The sequence below is a fragment of the Olea europaea genome, chromosome 9, assembly GCF_002742605.1.
Source record: "Olea europaea var. sylvestris chromosome 9, O_europaea_v1, whole genome shotgun sequence".
Taxonomy (NCBI): Eukaryota; Viridiplantae; Streptophyta; class Magnoliopsida; order Lamiales; family Oleaceae; genus Olea; species Olea europaea.
Window position 1 is genome coordinate 4,257,209 of NC_036245.1, and position 13,107 is coordinate 4,270,315.

General features: G+C 33.4%; 1 protein-coding gene across 5 annotated transcripts; it reads right to left on the reverse strand.

Moving 5' to 3' along the window:
- Positions 1 to 2,793: 2,793 nt before the first annotated feature.
- Positions 2,794 to 7,048, reverse strand: LOC111399457 (LRR receptor-like serine/threonine-protein kinase FLS2). Of its 5 annotated transcripts, none has more exons than XM_023026769.1 (6): positions 6,132 to 7,048; positions 5,869 to 6,012; positions 4,611 to 5,444; positions 4,090 to 4,298; positions 3,440 to 3,860; positions 2,794 to 3,185 (listed from the first exon to the last, which is right to left on the reverse strand). In XM_023026769.1, exons 1-6 carry the CDS (start codon positions 7,042 to 7,044, stop codon positions 2,848 to 2,850), a joined length of 2,859 nt encoding a protein of 952 aa, XP_022882537.1. In that variant the 5' UTR covers positions 7,045 to 7,048; the 3' UTR covers positions 2,794 to 2,847. The 5 variants fall into 5 exon arrangements, with proteins under 5 accessions (XP_022882537.1, XP_022882536.1, XP_022882538.1 ...); XM_023026768.1 differs by having other exon boundaries at positions 4,560 to 5,444; XM_023026770.1 differs by having other exon boundaries at positions 4,090 to 4,919.
- Positions 7,049 to 13,107: the final 6,059 nt, after the last annotated feature.

Sequence of the window (13,107 nt, forward strand, 5' to 3'; positions counted from 1 at the left end):
CATTTTCGCCTCTACCTTACACCTTTCTTTGCAGAAAACGACATTTTCAACATTTTTTGCATAAAATGACTAATATACCGTTATACTTAAACAAAACAAAAGAAAAAAAGAAAAGAAAAATAAAGCAAAAATTGCAAACATACTCCCAAACTTTTTAAAAGTTCAAATGAGTCCCAAACATTTTATTAAAATTGCAAATGAGTCCAATCATTTAATATACATTCACCATTTGAAAGGCTCGAGAAAAGAGGGAATCTTGGGGAGACGAGGGGCGAGAGGGAAGTGAGAGAGCAGCCATTATTGTTAGCATTTCTGTATGAACATTGAAAATTTTTAGTCACTGTGTTAGTTAAAAATTGCCAACCAAATTTTTAAATAATAATAATTATTTTAATTTAATATTCTTCCAATTCCCTCCCTCTATTGTTTCAGCTGTACCCACCCTTCAGAGTCAAACGGATAATCAGACAAAGTTTCTTCAAGGTTTTTTTTATGCCATTTTGTCGCCTGGCAATTCCTCCTCTTCATAAAAATCATAGATGGAACTTATAAGCTGATTTTTCTGAAAATAAAGCTTTTCTTTCTAAATTCCCATAAACAGAAATAAATAAAAATCCTGGTTATGATCCAACAACCTCGATGGCGAAACTTTCCAGCATGTTAATGGGATGATGAAAGGGCTGGATAATCTAATTGTAATACTGATAACCTGTTGTATAATTTGCCCATTTCTGTCAACTCAATCTACTTGTACAGAAGAAGGTATGATCTCACTCGATTGATTTACTTCTAAAAATCTTAATGTTCTTACAGAAATGCTAAGAACAATAATGGCTGCTCTCTCTCACTTCCCTCTCACACCTCTTCTTCCCAAGATTCGCTCTTTTCTCAAGCTTTTCAAATGATGAATGTATGTTAAATGATTGGACTCATTTGCACTTTTAATAAATTTGGGAGTATATTTGCAATTTGTGTTTTATTTTTCTTTTCTTTTTTCTTTTGTTTTGTTGAAGTATAAGGGTATATTAGTCATTTTACGCAAAAAAAAAATGGTGAAGAGGACATTTTCCACAAAGAAAGGTGTAAGGTAGGGACGAAAATGTCAAAAAATAACATGTAGAGATATATATCACGATAAACTTGAAAAGTAATGACGTTTTGTGTCAATTACCTTAACAATACTTAGGCACTTTAGGTATCTGTTCCTATATGATGGTCATTGATTCCCATGTTAATAGAAGGATGGTATAGGAACTTGAGCATTAGGTGCAGATACCCGATGTAGAAGGTTTTGGAAAAACTTAGATTTTCCCTTCGGTTTTCATTTTTCCATGGAAAAAAGGAAAATAACTACTGCTAATTCTAATCTCCAAAAGAGGCTTTGGCCCAAAAAAAAAAAAGTAACTTATAACATCACACTCTTTGCCTTTTCCTTTTCATAGGTCCCTTTTTTACTTGGTTACCTCTCACTAAGTGCTTGAAGTAGTTGAGATTTGCAGAGTTCTTTAGCAAGTGGAAAGGTAGAAATGTTTTGGATCAAGGTGCTATTTGTGGTAGCAGCCCAAGCCCTTTCCTACTTAGCCAAGAATATTCCTTAATCGTTTCTTCTTCCTCCTATTTTTGCTGGCTTTCTCTTTTGCAATATGTGTCTCTCTTGTAGGATTTCCTAAGCAGCTATTCAGCTGCCGTAAATAGGAATTCATTAGCCTCTCTTTTATGAGTTTTTGTTTTTATTTTTCAGTTTGAAAGTGGATTTAATTCTGTATATAGTTATATTCTAATGTTTCATTATACTGGAGGTTATAAGATTTCATTAAAAGGAGTTGTAGTTTAAGAGACACAAATCTTAGAAATCTGAGCATTTGCATTCTATTTGTTTCTCTTTAATGTATGTATGCCGTGATGAACCTCAATCCTATCAACTAATATTTCATTGTTACATGTACTAATTTTTCTTTCATGTGTGTTCACATTTTCTTATAAAAGTAACAAATATTTTGTAGGAATATTACAGGGTTGTTACGAAGCAATCATCACAGTAATTAACTACACGTATGTGATAATTCTTTGCTTAAATTGGGTTATGCCGCATCATTGTTTTCTGCTACTAGTTTCTGTTCTTCTTTTCGACATTTTATTGTAAAACTTTGCTCAGAAGTGAGCGTGTTTGAAATATTCACTTAAATTTCTATTATTGCCCAATCACAGAAGTATTATTATTATTTTTATTTTTCAATTTTGACAAATATAAAATGTCAGGACAAGTTCAAGAGGTACATGAAAAGAGTACTAAAATCTGGGAAGTTTGGTTTCTATAGTGCCTGTCCATATGATACAGCTGTGCCAGCCATGGTACAAGGTATGGACATGGCCATTTTATTTAGCCAGTTTGGTCACTCAAAGCTTGAACTTTAAAAGGTTACGTCAAATTTTGAGATAACAGATATTCAGAATCATTCTTTTTCCAAATGAAATGACCGTAGAACAATACCCATTATGAATGAAATGTACAAACTATTTGTTGAATTTTTGGAAAGGTTTGTCCCCTTAGATATTGTAATTCTGCAATTTGAACATTAAGAGAGATTGAATTTACTTCCTTCTCTTCTCTTCCTGTTTTTTTGAGGCTTTATGGTGCCTTCATGACATTCTCACCAAGATAAGCACTACACTCTTGTAATGTGACTGAAACGATAAAATTCCTAAAAAAGGAAGATAAAAACAGGCCAATAAGAAGGAAGCAGAAACTGACTTCTAGAAAGCATTCAAGACATCCACAGAATCACAGAATCATTATACAATACATAGAGAAAACATTGCATTATGCTAATAAATTTCAAAATGTTATTAGGTGAGAAGCTGAAATCTGATATTTTTCAGTGCTACAACAACTTCTTTCATGTTCACCCTCTCACCAGCACTCTCTATGGAGCAATTTAAAGCAAGTTCCATTATAGATAACAAACATTTCAACTTTTTTGTGCTGAGTTCTTCTGGCCCCAACAAGTTCGAATCTACAATCTGAGTTATTGCATTGGGCATAGAATCATTGACCCAGCTCCTTAGGGTTAAATCTCCAGAATACTTTTCATCGTTTGGTTTCATTCGTGTAAATACTTCCATTAACATAATGCCGTAGCTATAAACGTCACATTTTATTGACACCGATCCTTCCAATCCATACTCTGCACAAACATTATAAAATTCATTAGATATATTACGTTGTCGTTATACTATATTAGAAATATATATATGTGGTTGTATATTGTAATCTACGATACATCTAAAAATTTATAAAGCATTACTTTGTTTTTCTCTTTTGCTAATAATGAACACGATTATTAACCATCTAAACGACACTTATCCAGTCCAATCTGGTGGACTAAACGTACCCTGAATGCCCAAGAGAAAAGATTGGAGTAAAAGATGGGAGCTTTACCTGGTGCAATGTAACCCAGTGTTCCCAAGGTCGTAGTGTTTGCATTGCTTTCGCCTTCACCCAATAACTTAGCAATTCCAAAATCACTCAAGTAGGCAACCATATTTTCATCTAGTAGAACATTACTTGGCTTCAAATCACAGTGAACAATAGGCGTTGAGTAGCCATAGTGCAGATATTCCAACGCATATGCTACGTCTATCATTATGTTAATTCTCTGCAAGATATCCAACACATTGTCATTTGAATACAACCACTTCTCAAGGCTTCCATTAGACATGTACTCAAGTACCAAGGCCTTGAAATCTGGATTAGAGCAAGTACTGATGACTTTGCACAAATTCCTATGGCGAAGGTTGCGTAGTACTTCACATTCTACTTCAAAACTCTTGAATGCATTTTGTTGTTGCAAATTGAAAACCTTCACTGCTCATTATGTTAATTCTCTGCAAGATATCCAACACATTGTCATTTGAATACAACCACTTCTCAAGGCTTCCATTAGACATGTACTCTAGTACCAAGGCCTTGAAATCTGGATTAGAGCAAGTACTGATGACTTTGCACAAATTCCTATGGCGAAGGTTGCGTAGTACTTCACATTCTACTTCAAAACTCTTGAATGCATTTTGTTGTTGCAAATTGAAAACCTTCACTGCCACATCCCTTCCATTATTGAGAGTCCCTCTATAGACAGAGCCCAAACTCCCAGTCCCAAGCAAATGGCTCTCACTATACCCTTCAGTTGCGCGCAAAAGTTCATAATATGAGACCCTCAGAGTTGTTACAGGTGCAAAGTCTACTCCATTTTCCACCAAATATTTCCTTCGGCATTTCCCAATTGCGTACGTCGCCAAGGCTGTGACAATTAAAATTAGGAATGTAATCCCCAACAAAGAAAATACAACTATAAGCATCTGTTTACTTCTCTTTTGTCTACCAGTAGGACATGATGGGAGACCATATAGAGGATCACCACATAATCCCTCATTAGACATGAAGGATTCACTTGAAAAGTTTTTGAAAGGACCAGCAGAAGGAACTTCACCACTTAAGTCATTGAAAGAAATGTTCAAGTATGAGAGATACTTAAGTGCCTCCAAGGACTTGGGGATATTACCAGAAAGATTGTTGTGAGAAAGATCGAGTTGCTCCAAGTTGAGCATCTTACCCATCGACTCCGGAATAGATCCTTGCAGTGCGTTATGTGCTAAGAAAAGATTACTCAAGGTCAGTAAATCTCCAATTGCGCTTGGGATACTACCAGAGAATCGATTGACTGATAGATCAATAAGATATGTAGCCTTCAGTTTCCCAATTTCTTGAGGTAGAGAGCCACTCAAAGTATTTGCAGATAGATTCAACCCTAGAAGATCTTTCTGGAGCCACAGGCTTGCAGGTATGCTGGAAGTCAATCTGTTGGTATCGATATATAGATATCTTAGTGTAGTTATATTACCTATGCACCTTGGAATAGCACCTGTTATAAGATTTTGTGACAGTAACAATACATATAAGTTGTGCAGTTGACAGAGAGAGTCTGGGATAGATTGACTTATTTTATTTCTTTGAAGATATAATCCTTGAAGCTTTTGCAAATTCAACATGCTTGCTGGAATTGATTCTATCAACTCATTGTCAGACAGACTTAACTTTATCAAACTGGTGAGATTGCCAATTTCATTTGGAATACTACCTCTGAGATCACAACTATGACCATAAAGATATTGAAGAGAAGTGGACAAATTTCCAATTGATAATGGAAGAATGCCATTCAGAGGATTGTTGCCAAAAGCCAACGATGTTAGATATCTACAGCTTGTCAATGAAGTGATGAAGCTCAATTCTGGAGATTCACTAATGAAATTGTTATAAGCCAAGTGTAACTTTTCAAGGAATCTCAGCTTCCCTTGGAAGTTTGGAATTGGTCCATTAAAGTCGTTGAAAGACAACATTATCGTAGTGAGTTTAGAAGAATTTGCAATCGAATTTGGATCAAGGTTGCCTGAAAGTTGATTAATTGAAACTCAAATCACTAATAATGTTGAGATGTCGAAGATTCTTGGGGGCATGAAACAATTTAAGTTATTATTGTTCGAATGAAGATGCTTCAAGTGGTAGAGATTACCAATCTCTTGTGGGATTACGTCTAAAAATTATAAAGTGCTCAAACTTTAAAAGAAACAGCATTCTTTAAATTTCCGTATAAAAATACAAAGGACAAATGTAAAACAACTTTTAATCTAATTAAGGCCATGTTTGGGGGAAAATGTTTTGAATAATAATTTGTAGAAGAATGTATGGCTAAAAAAGGAAAAGAAATTGGGTTTAAGTACAAAATATTTTATTGTGTGAATGTGTGGTTGAAAATGAGCAAGTAAAACAAAGAATTTTCAAATAATAGCCATCAAACAGCTGCCAAAAGTTACCAGATAGGTTGCAACGTTCAAAATCAATATGTTGCAATGATGAAATGTTGAAGATACTGGCTGGTATAGAGCCATTAAGAAAATTAGATCCCATGTCCAACTCCTTGAGGTTATCCAAATTACCCAACTCACGTGGAATTGCACCTGTCAATTGTTAAATCAGAACGAGAGACTAGAATTACCAAAATGTTGATCGGAATAACATCAATAATTCTTCAAACAAAAAATTATAGTACTAATGCGTCATCAATCTTGATTTTTACCGTACAAATCATTGGAACCAAGTAATAAATTCTGAAGCGTCCTTATTCTCCCAATTTCTCCTGGAATTGATCCACTAAACCTGTTGTTAGACAAAGAAAGGTCCTGAAGTTGTAAACATTCTGATAGATTGGAAGGAATTTCACCACCCAATTCATTTTTAGATAGATAAAGCCCTTGGAGTCTCGGGAAGCCGTGGCATATGTTAAGAGGGAGATTACCAGTTAAATTATTCCCTGTAAAAGCAAAAATTTTCATTGTCGATATGTTGAAAATCTGCAATGGTATTACGCCAGTGAGTCTGTTATCTTGTAATGCAAGTATTTTCAAGTTATGAAGATTTCCAATTTCTTCTGGGATTTTCCCTTGTAAAGGATTGAAAGAGAAATCCAAGAATTGGAGCGTGGATATATTAAAGAGAGAAGGTGGGATGAAACCTGTAAAACTGTTAGTATAAAGATACAAAACCTGTAATTTAGTTAAGAAATGAAGCCATGAAGGGATTTCACCACTGAATTTGTTGACACTCAAGTCCATGAATTTTAATCGTCGGAGTTGAATCAACTCTTTTGGAACACTACCAAGAAAATAGTTTCCTGTTATATTGATAGAAATAAGGAAGGATAGATTTCCCAATTGGGAAGGTATCTTTCCAGTAAGATTCATGCGAGAAATATCAAGGGCAGTCACTCTTTGATGGCGAAGACCACAAGTAACTCCAATCCAAACACAAACGGAAGTAGAAACCGACCAATTTTTTGATAAAATGTGGGAAGAGTCTAATTTTATGTGAGTTTTGAAGCTAAGCAGAGAAGATTGATCAGTTGTAATATTGGTTGTCGCCATGGCTAAGCAAGCCGCTATTAGGCAGTGTAAGAACAAAATTGCACCAAGAAAGTAATTAGCCATTTGCATGACAGTTTTTCTTTCTGCATGTAGCTATCCTGGATTGAAGATATAAATAGTACACTAGAGAAATATGTATGTATCTTTTTTTTTATTTGAATAATTGTACAAGTACATAAGGAGTTACATAAAATTTTACACATAGATAAGATGTAAAATAATAATAATAATAATAATAATAATAATAATAATAATAATAAGAACGCAAGTTTTTTTATTAATAATAATAATAATAATAATATAATAATAATAATAATAATAATAATAATAATAATAAGAAGTACGCAAGTTTTTTTTTTTTTTGGTATTTGATTGAAGAAATTGTGATTCAATCATATCTCATCACATCATGTGTATGTACACCAAATTTTAAGTTGTAATATACATATAACACAGCTAATTTTACTTTAGGAATTTCGTTTCTTTTCTTTTGCTTTTTTGGTCTGCCATTCATAACTACTTTAAATTGTACTATAATAATTAATTATGTTTGATTTTCAATCTTTATTCGATTTTGCACTTTCCACCTCGTTTCAATAGAATAGCAAGTTGGAAGTCTACAGGGAGGAGAATGGTATCCCAAATGTCCAACCCAAGTTTGTATTAAGCTGTGACCGTATCCGGATTTACCAAGTGGCGAACCAGGGGGAAGGCCTCCACTCCTCAAGATTAGTTGGACGAAGCTCAGACACTTGATTCATATATAAAAAAAAAAAGTAAGAAAAAATTGTTCTTTCGGTGGAATGGCTTTTGAAAAACATCTCGATTAAAATTAATTTTTTGGGAAAAATGTAAATTGGATTAGTGAATTTTTGAAGAATGTTTGGTTAAAAATGAAGGAAATTTTTTATATTTACGTGTGATATAATTTTAATGAAAAATGTGTAACCTGGATGTGGATGAGGTAACGAGCAAAGTAGTCCATTTTGCTCCTGCAGCATCTTATCCCCACCCTCTGCTGATTCTTTCGATTTTGACACTATTATATGATTCTTCAAGCTTGATCTTGCAATGTCCAATTCGTTTAACATCAACCTGTTTGTACAAATACATTACATGTTCGATTAATGATGTCAAAGTGAATGACACTAGCCTAGACTCAAGAGCCCCGGCGGGGCTGTCTATGAAAGAGAATCATTCAGGATTGGCACTACATCCCGCTAGAAGAAAAATAAACAAAATTCAAAAATAATACAGTCTTCATCCCAACCCAATTTGAGATACGCATGTGATCCAAAATAGATCGAGACTAGCCCTACACAAAACTTAGGACAATGCATGCCCATAGTGGATCCTTTTGTACCTCTTTCAACGATGAGTGACTCGATTGATACCACTAATTATTTATTAATTACTTATAAGTTATAAGTAGCATTTTCATCCCCAGTTATAAGTAGAATTTCCCCTTACAGAGGATTGAAAGAGAGATCCAAAACCCGAGCATGGATATATTAGAAAGAGTCTAAGAGAAGATGGGATGAAGCTTATAAAATTGTTATTTCTAAGAATCAAAACTCGTAATTTAGGTAAGAAATGAAGCCATGATGGAATTTCGCCACTGAAATTGTTGAAGCCAAAGTGCATGATTTTTAACCGTCGGAGTTGAATAAACTCTTGAGGAACTCTACCATTAAAAATAGTTTCTGGTTAAGTTGATAGAAGCAATGACTGATAGATTTCCCAATTGGGATGGTATCTTTCCAGTTAGATTCATGCTAGAAATATCCAAGGCAATTATTGTTTGGTGGCGAAGACCATAAGTAACTCTAATCCAGACACAAACTGAAGTAAAAACCGACCAATTTTTCGATATAATGTGTGAACGATCTAAATTTATGTGGGCTTTGAAGTTGAGAAGAGAAGATTGATCAGTCATAATATTGGTTGCCGCTATGGCTAAGCAGGCCATTGGACATAGCACCAACAAAATTGCACCAAGAAAGTAATTTGCCATTTGCATGACAGTTTTTCTTTCAATATGTAGCAATCCTGGATTGAATATGTAAATAGTGCATTAGAGAAATATTTATGCATTTTTTATTTTACTTGAATAATTATACTTGTACATAAGGAGTTACAAAATTATTTACAGTTAGATGAGGAGTAAATAAGAGAGTGGAGAAGATTCTTTTTTATTTTTTCAATATTTGGTTGAATTTTTTTGATCCAATCATATTTCACTACATCATGTGTACGTACACCAATTTGTAAGTTGTAATGTACATATAGCACAACCGAATTTACTTTAGGAGATTCGTTCATTTCTTTCACCTTTTTTGTCTGCCCTATGCTTCTCCAATTCAATTATATACAAAAAGCCATTTCACTGAATGAACAATTTTGTCTCACTTTCTATTCCACTAAAAAAGAAGGTTAGTGCAGTTGGGAATTTATTTATCATGCACAGAGGAATTTATAACAAGTTTAATTCTCACCAAGAATCTTCTTCGTATTTAAATAGAAATTGTGATAAAAAATCATACATTTAGTTAATTCTGCAAAGAACAATTACGATCTGCAATCTATAGCTATCCAATTTTTCAGCCCCCAATAAAAATGCACTTGGCGAAAAAGAATTAAAGAATTAGAGTTTCTTTTCTCGTGTTAGCAATATAATAATTGTGTTATGTTTTTCAGGTCTAACATATTTTTAACAGAAGTTCAAATGGGCTTTGCCCGTATTTAAACTTAATCACTTCCAATATTTAATTAATCTAATTTATTAAACTTGGTCCATGAATTAATTAATCTAATTAATTAATTTGACCCATTAATCATAGATATTGCAGTACTACCATGATCACTGTATTTATTTTAAGCAACAAACTTATTCGAAGTCAAGTCCTCAGTGTGTCTCTGGAAATTTCTACGCGAAGGCATAACCAATTTTGTCATGTTTGAGAACAATTCTCAAATTACGGTGCCAATCAAGAAAAATCGATCGATTTATTGGCATTCAGTATGCCTCTTAAATTCATATGTTTACTCATGATTCAAAAATTATATAATGACGAATAGTATAGAATTAATATGTATTAAAATGTATTCCGTAATTTAGTATGGATTTCAATTAAATTAAATGTGCTCCCATTATTGAAATAAATTTATGATTAACGCACATAAATTAATGAAATCAATACTTGAATTTGATTGGACTAGGATTTCATTTGTTATATTAAGACTTTTAGTTTATTCAACAAGTCTTTATAAAAAATTTGGTAGATAATATTATCGATTGTGTCATCATAGAATTCCCAGATATTAAATGAAAACTATTTTTCTTCACACATTTTATGTGTTAGCTTAATGTGCCTTCAGAATTTATCTTCTTAAGTGTACTCAACAAAAAAATAATTTTAGTTAAGTCAAATCCACCATTTAGAAAAGTCTAATATTTCATAGTATTTTGGCATTTTAATTGAGTTGGCTAAAAGTTAAAAAAATTATAATTATTAAATAAATAATAGTAATAATAATAAATAAATGTATAATTTTTTAATTATTTTTTTTTATCATGCCTCACACCTATGCGCTTATTTATTACATTGATTCTTACGAATTGTAATGGTAGACATTTAACAACGGAAAGTTAATTTGCATTGGTTATCATTTTTACCAACAAAAATTTTGTTGGTAAAAGATTCACACTTTAACTACGAAAAATTCGTTGGTAAAAAGTTTACTCTTTACCTACGGCATAATCTGTTGGTTATTAGTGACCCTCAAATTAACAACGGATTAGTAGCTAATAATATTATGTTGGTAAAGTGTAATCGTAACGGATATCGTAGTTTTAGAAACGAAAAATCCGTACTTGAGGCTATATTTTTTTTGTTGTGATTTCAAAAATATTAGGGTGAGATAATTTAATTAAACAAAAAATTAATTTCCATCTCTAGTTCTAATTGAAATAACATATTAATTTAGGATAAAATTCCTAAATAAAATAAAATTTAATTAAGGGTCAAAGTTTTTAGTTAAAATTCAAGTTTGACTATAATATAAAATTCATCAATTTTAAATAAAATTTTAATTGGGTCAAGATTGAATTTTAGGTTAAAATCCTTTAGAAAAATTAAATTTAAAAGACTTTTCAAAATTTATATTCAAAATTCAATTAAAATTGCACTCTGACCCTTGGTTCAAGATTATATAGGAGTCCTACTTTGTGGAAAGCAGCACTCGTCGATACAGATTCCAGCAACGGAAGGGTAACTATGCAGTGGTTTTGCCGCCAGCATCCCCCAATTTTTAGACCACATAATTTACCAAGAAATTAATTTTTCTTTTAAAAATAGATTTTTGAAGTTGAAAAATAATTTCTAAATTGCTAGCTTCAAGAAAAAGAAAAACAGTCAACTTTTGATTGTTCTAATATGCACAGCAATTTCTAACAAGTATAAAGTAGGATTTGAGGTCACTATTAGAAATTTATTTTATCATACACAGTGAAATTTAAAATAATTTCAATTCTCATCAAAGATCTACTATGTGCTTAGATAGAAATGTGACAAAAATTATACATTTAATTAATTCTACAAAGAACAATCACGATCTGCATTCCACAACGCATTGTCCAATTGTCCAACCTCTATAATTAATGCTCATTTAGGGAACAAGCATAAAAGAATTAAAGTTTCTCTTTTCTTGTGCTAGCAAGGTAATAATTGTGTTATATTTTCTCAATCCTGATATCTTATTATTAAAAGTCTAAGTGAGCTTGCTTATCACTTAAACTTGAGCCGGTCTAGTATTTTATTAATTAAATTTGGTCCATGAAATAATTAATCTAATTAATTATTTTGACCCATTAATAAGTAAGCCAATTAAACTGTAGAAATGTTCGACACTTGTCAATTAAGGGAAAATTACAAGATTTCAGGCATTTAAATATCAAAATGCAAAAGTCATGTAGGAAAGTTTTTTATTCAAAATTCAGGTATTGATTTAATTATTAATATTAATAATGTTAATATAATATAATTCAATCCTATTTCAACCCAATTTTTAATATAATCCCTAGAATTTAGATCCGTTTCTCTCTTGAATTTAGATCCATTTCTCTCATTTCTCTCCACTCAACCCACATCTTCGGTGCCCTCCCACTGCAGGAGACCGCCACCAAAATCACGGTGACGATCGTTCAATTGCTTACTGAGGTGGAAACGGCAGCAGTCGCGCCTTGCGATGAAAATGAAATTCCTCCCCCGTACAACATCGAGCACCATTCATAATCGCGAGTTGCAGTAACGATGCCAGTGCAGGAACCATTGCTCGCAGCGCAAGCAAGTGTTGCACGGAGCAAATACCATCTAGATCTGTCAGATTGTGGACTGGTTAGGGGCTTTGAGATTGTTGATAAGGACGGCGGTGTGGGTGGTGTTGTTGACCTTGACTTGCTATTTTCAAGTCCCTTTTGGTGGATTTTTTGTTGCTGTTGGTGTTGTTTTGGTGGTGCTGTTGGCGTTGTTTTGGTGGTGCTGTGGCGTGGCATCGGTTGTGTAGTGATGTAGTACAGGCGACGATTTTCTGGTGGTTAGCGGCGCTGCACGTGATTTGTGAAGAAGCCGTGCGTCCCACCTCTTTCCTTCTCTCTATCGCAACTACGAGAAAAAAGTGTGTGGTTTGGTGAGAATGACACTGCAACCGGCGTGATTTGGTGGTGATGGTCGGTGGTGATGTTTTTCATGTTGGCGATGGTGGTGGTGTTGTTGGCAGTTTAGAGTGGTGGTTGTGGTGGCCGTGATGGTGTTGTGGCCGAGGATAGTGTTTGTGACCAAGTATTGTGGTGGATTTGGGTCTTTGGTGTCTGTGACCAAGTGTTTGGCCCCCCTGTGACTGATTATTATTCTGTGACCTTGAAATTCGATCGTTTTGTGACTAAAAATGTAATTTGTGACCATTAAATTTGAAAATATGTGACATGTGACCTATAGCTGTGATTCGTGACTAATGACATAAATTGTGACATATAAAATTGATGGATAAATTGTGATCCGTGACCACGAAATAATTTGTGACCTATCGAAGTTTTGATTCGTGACCTCGAAATAATTTGTGACCAATTAATTT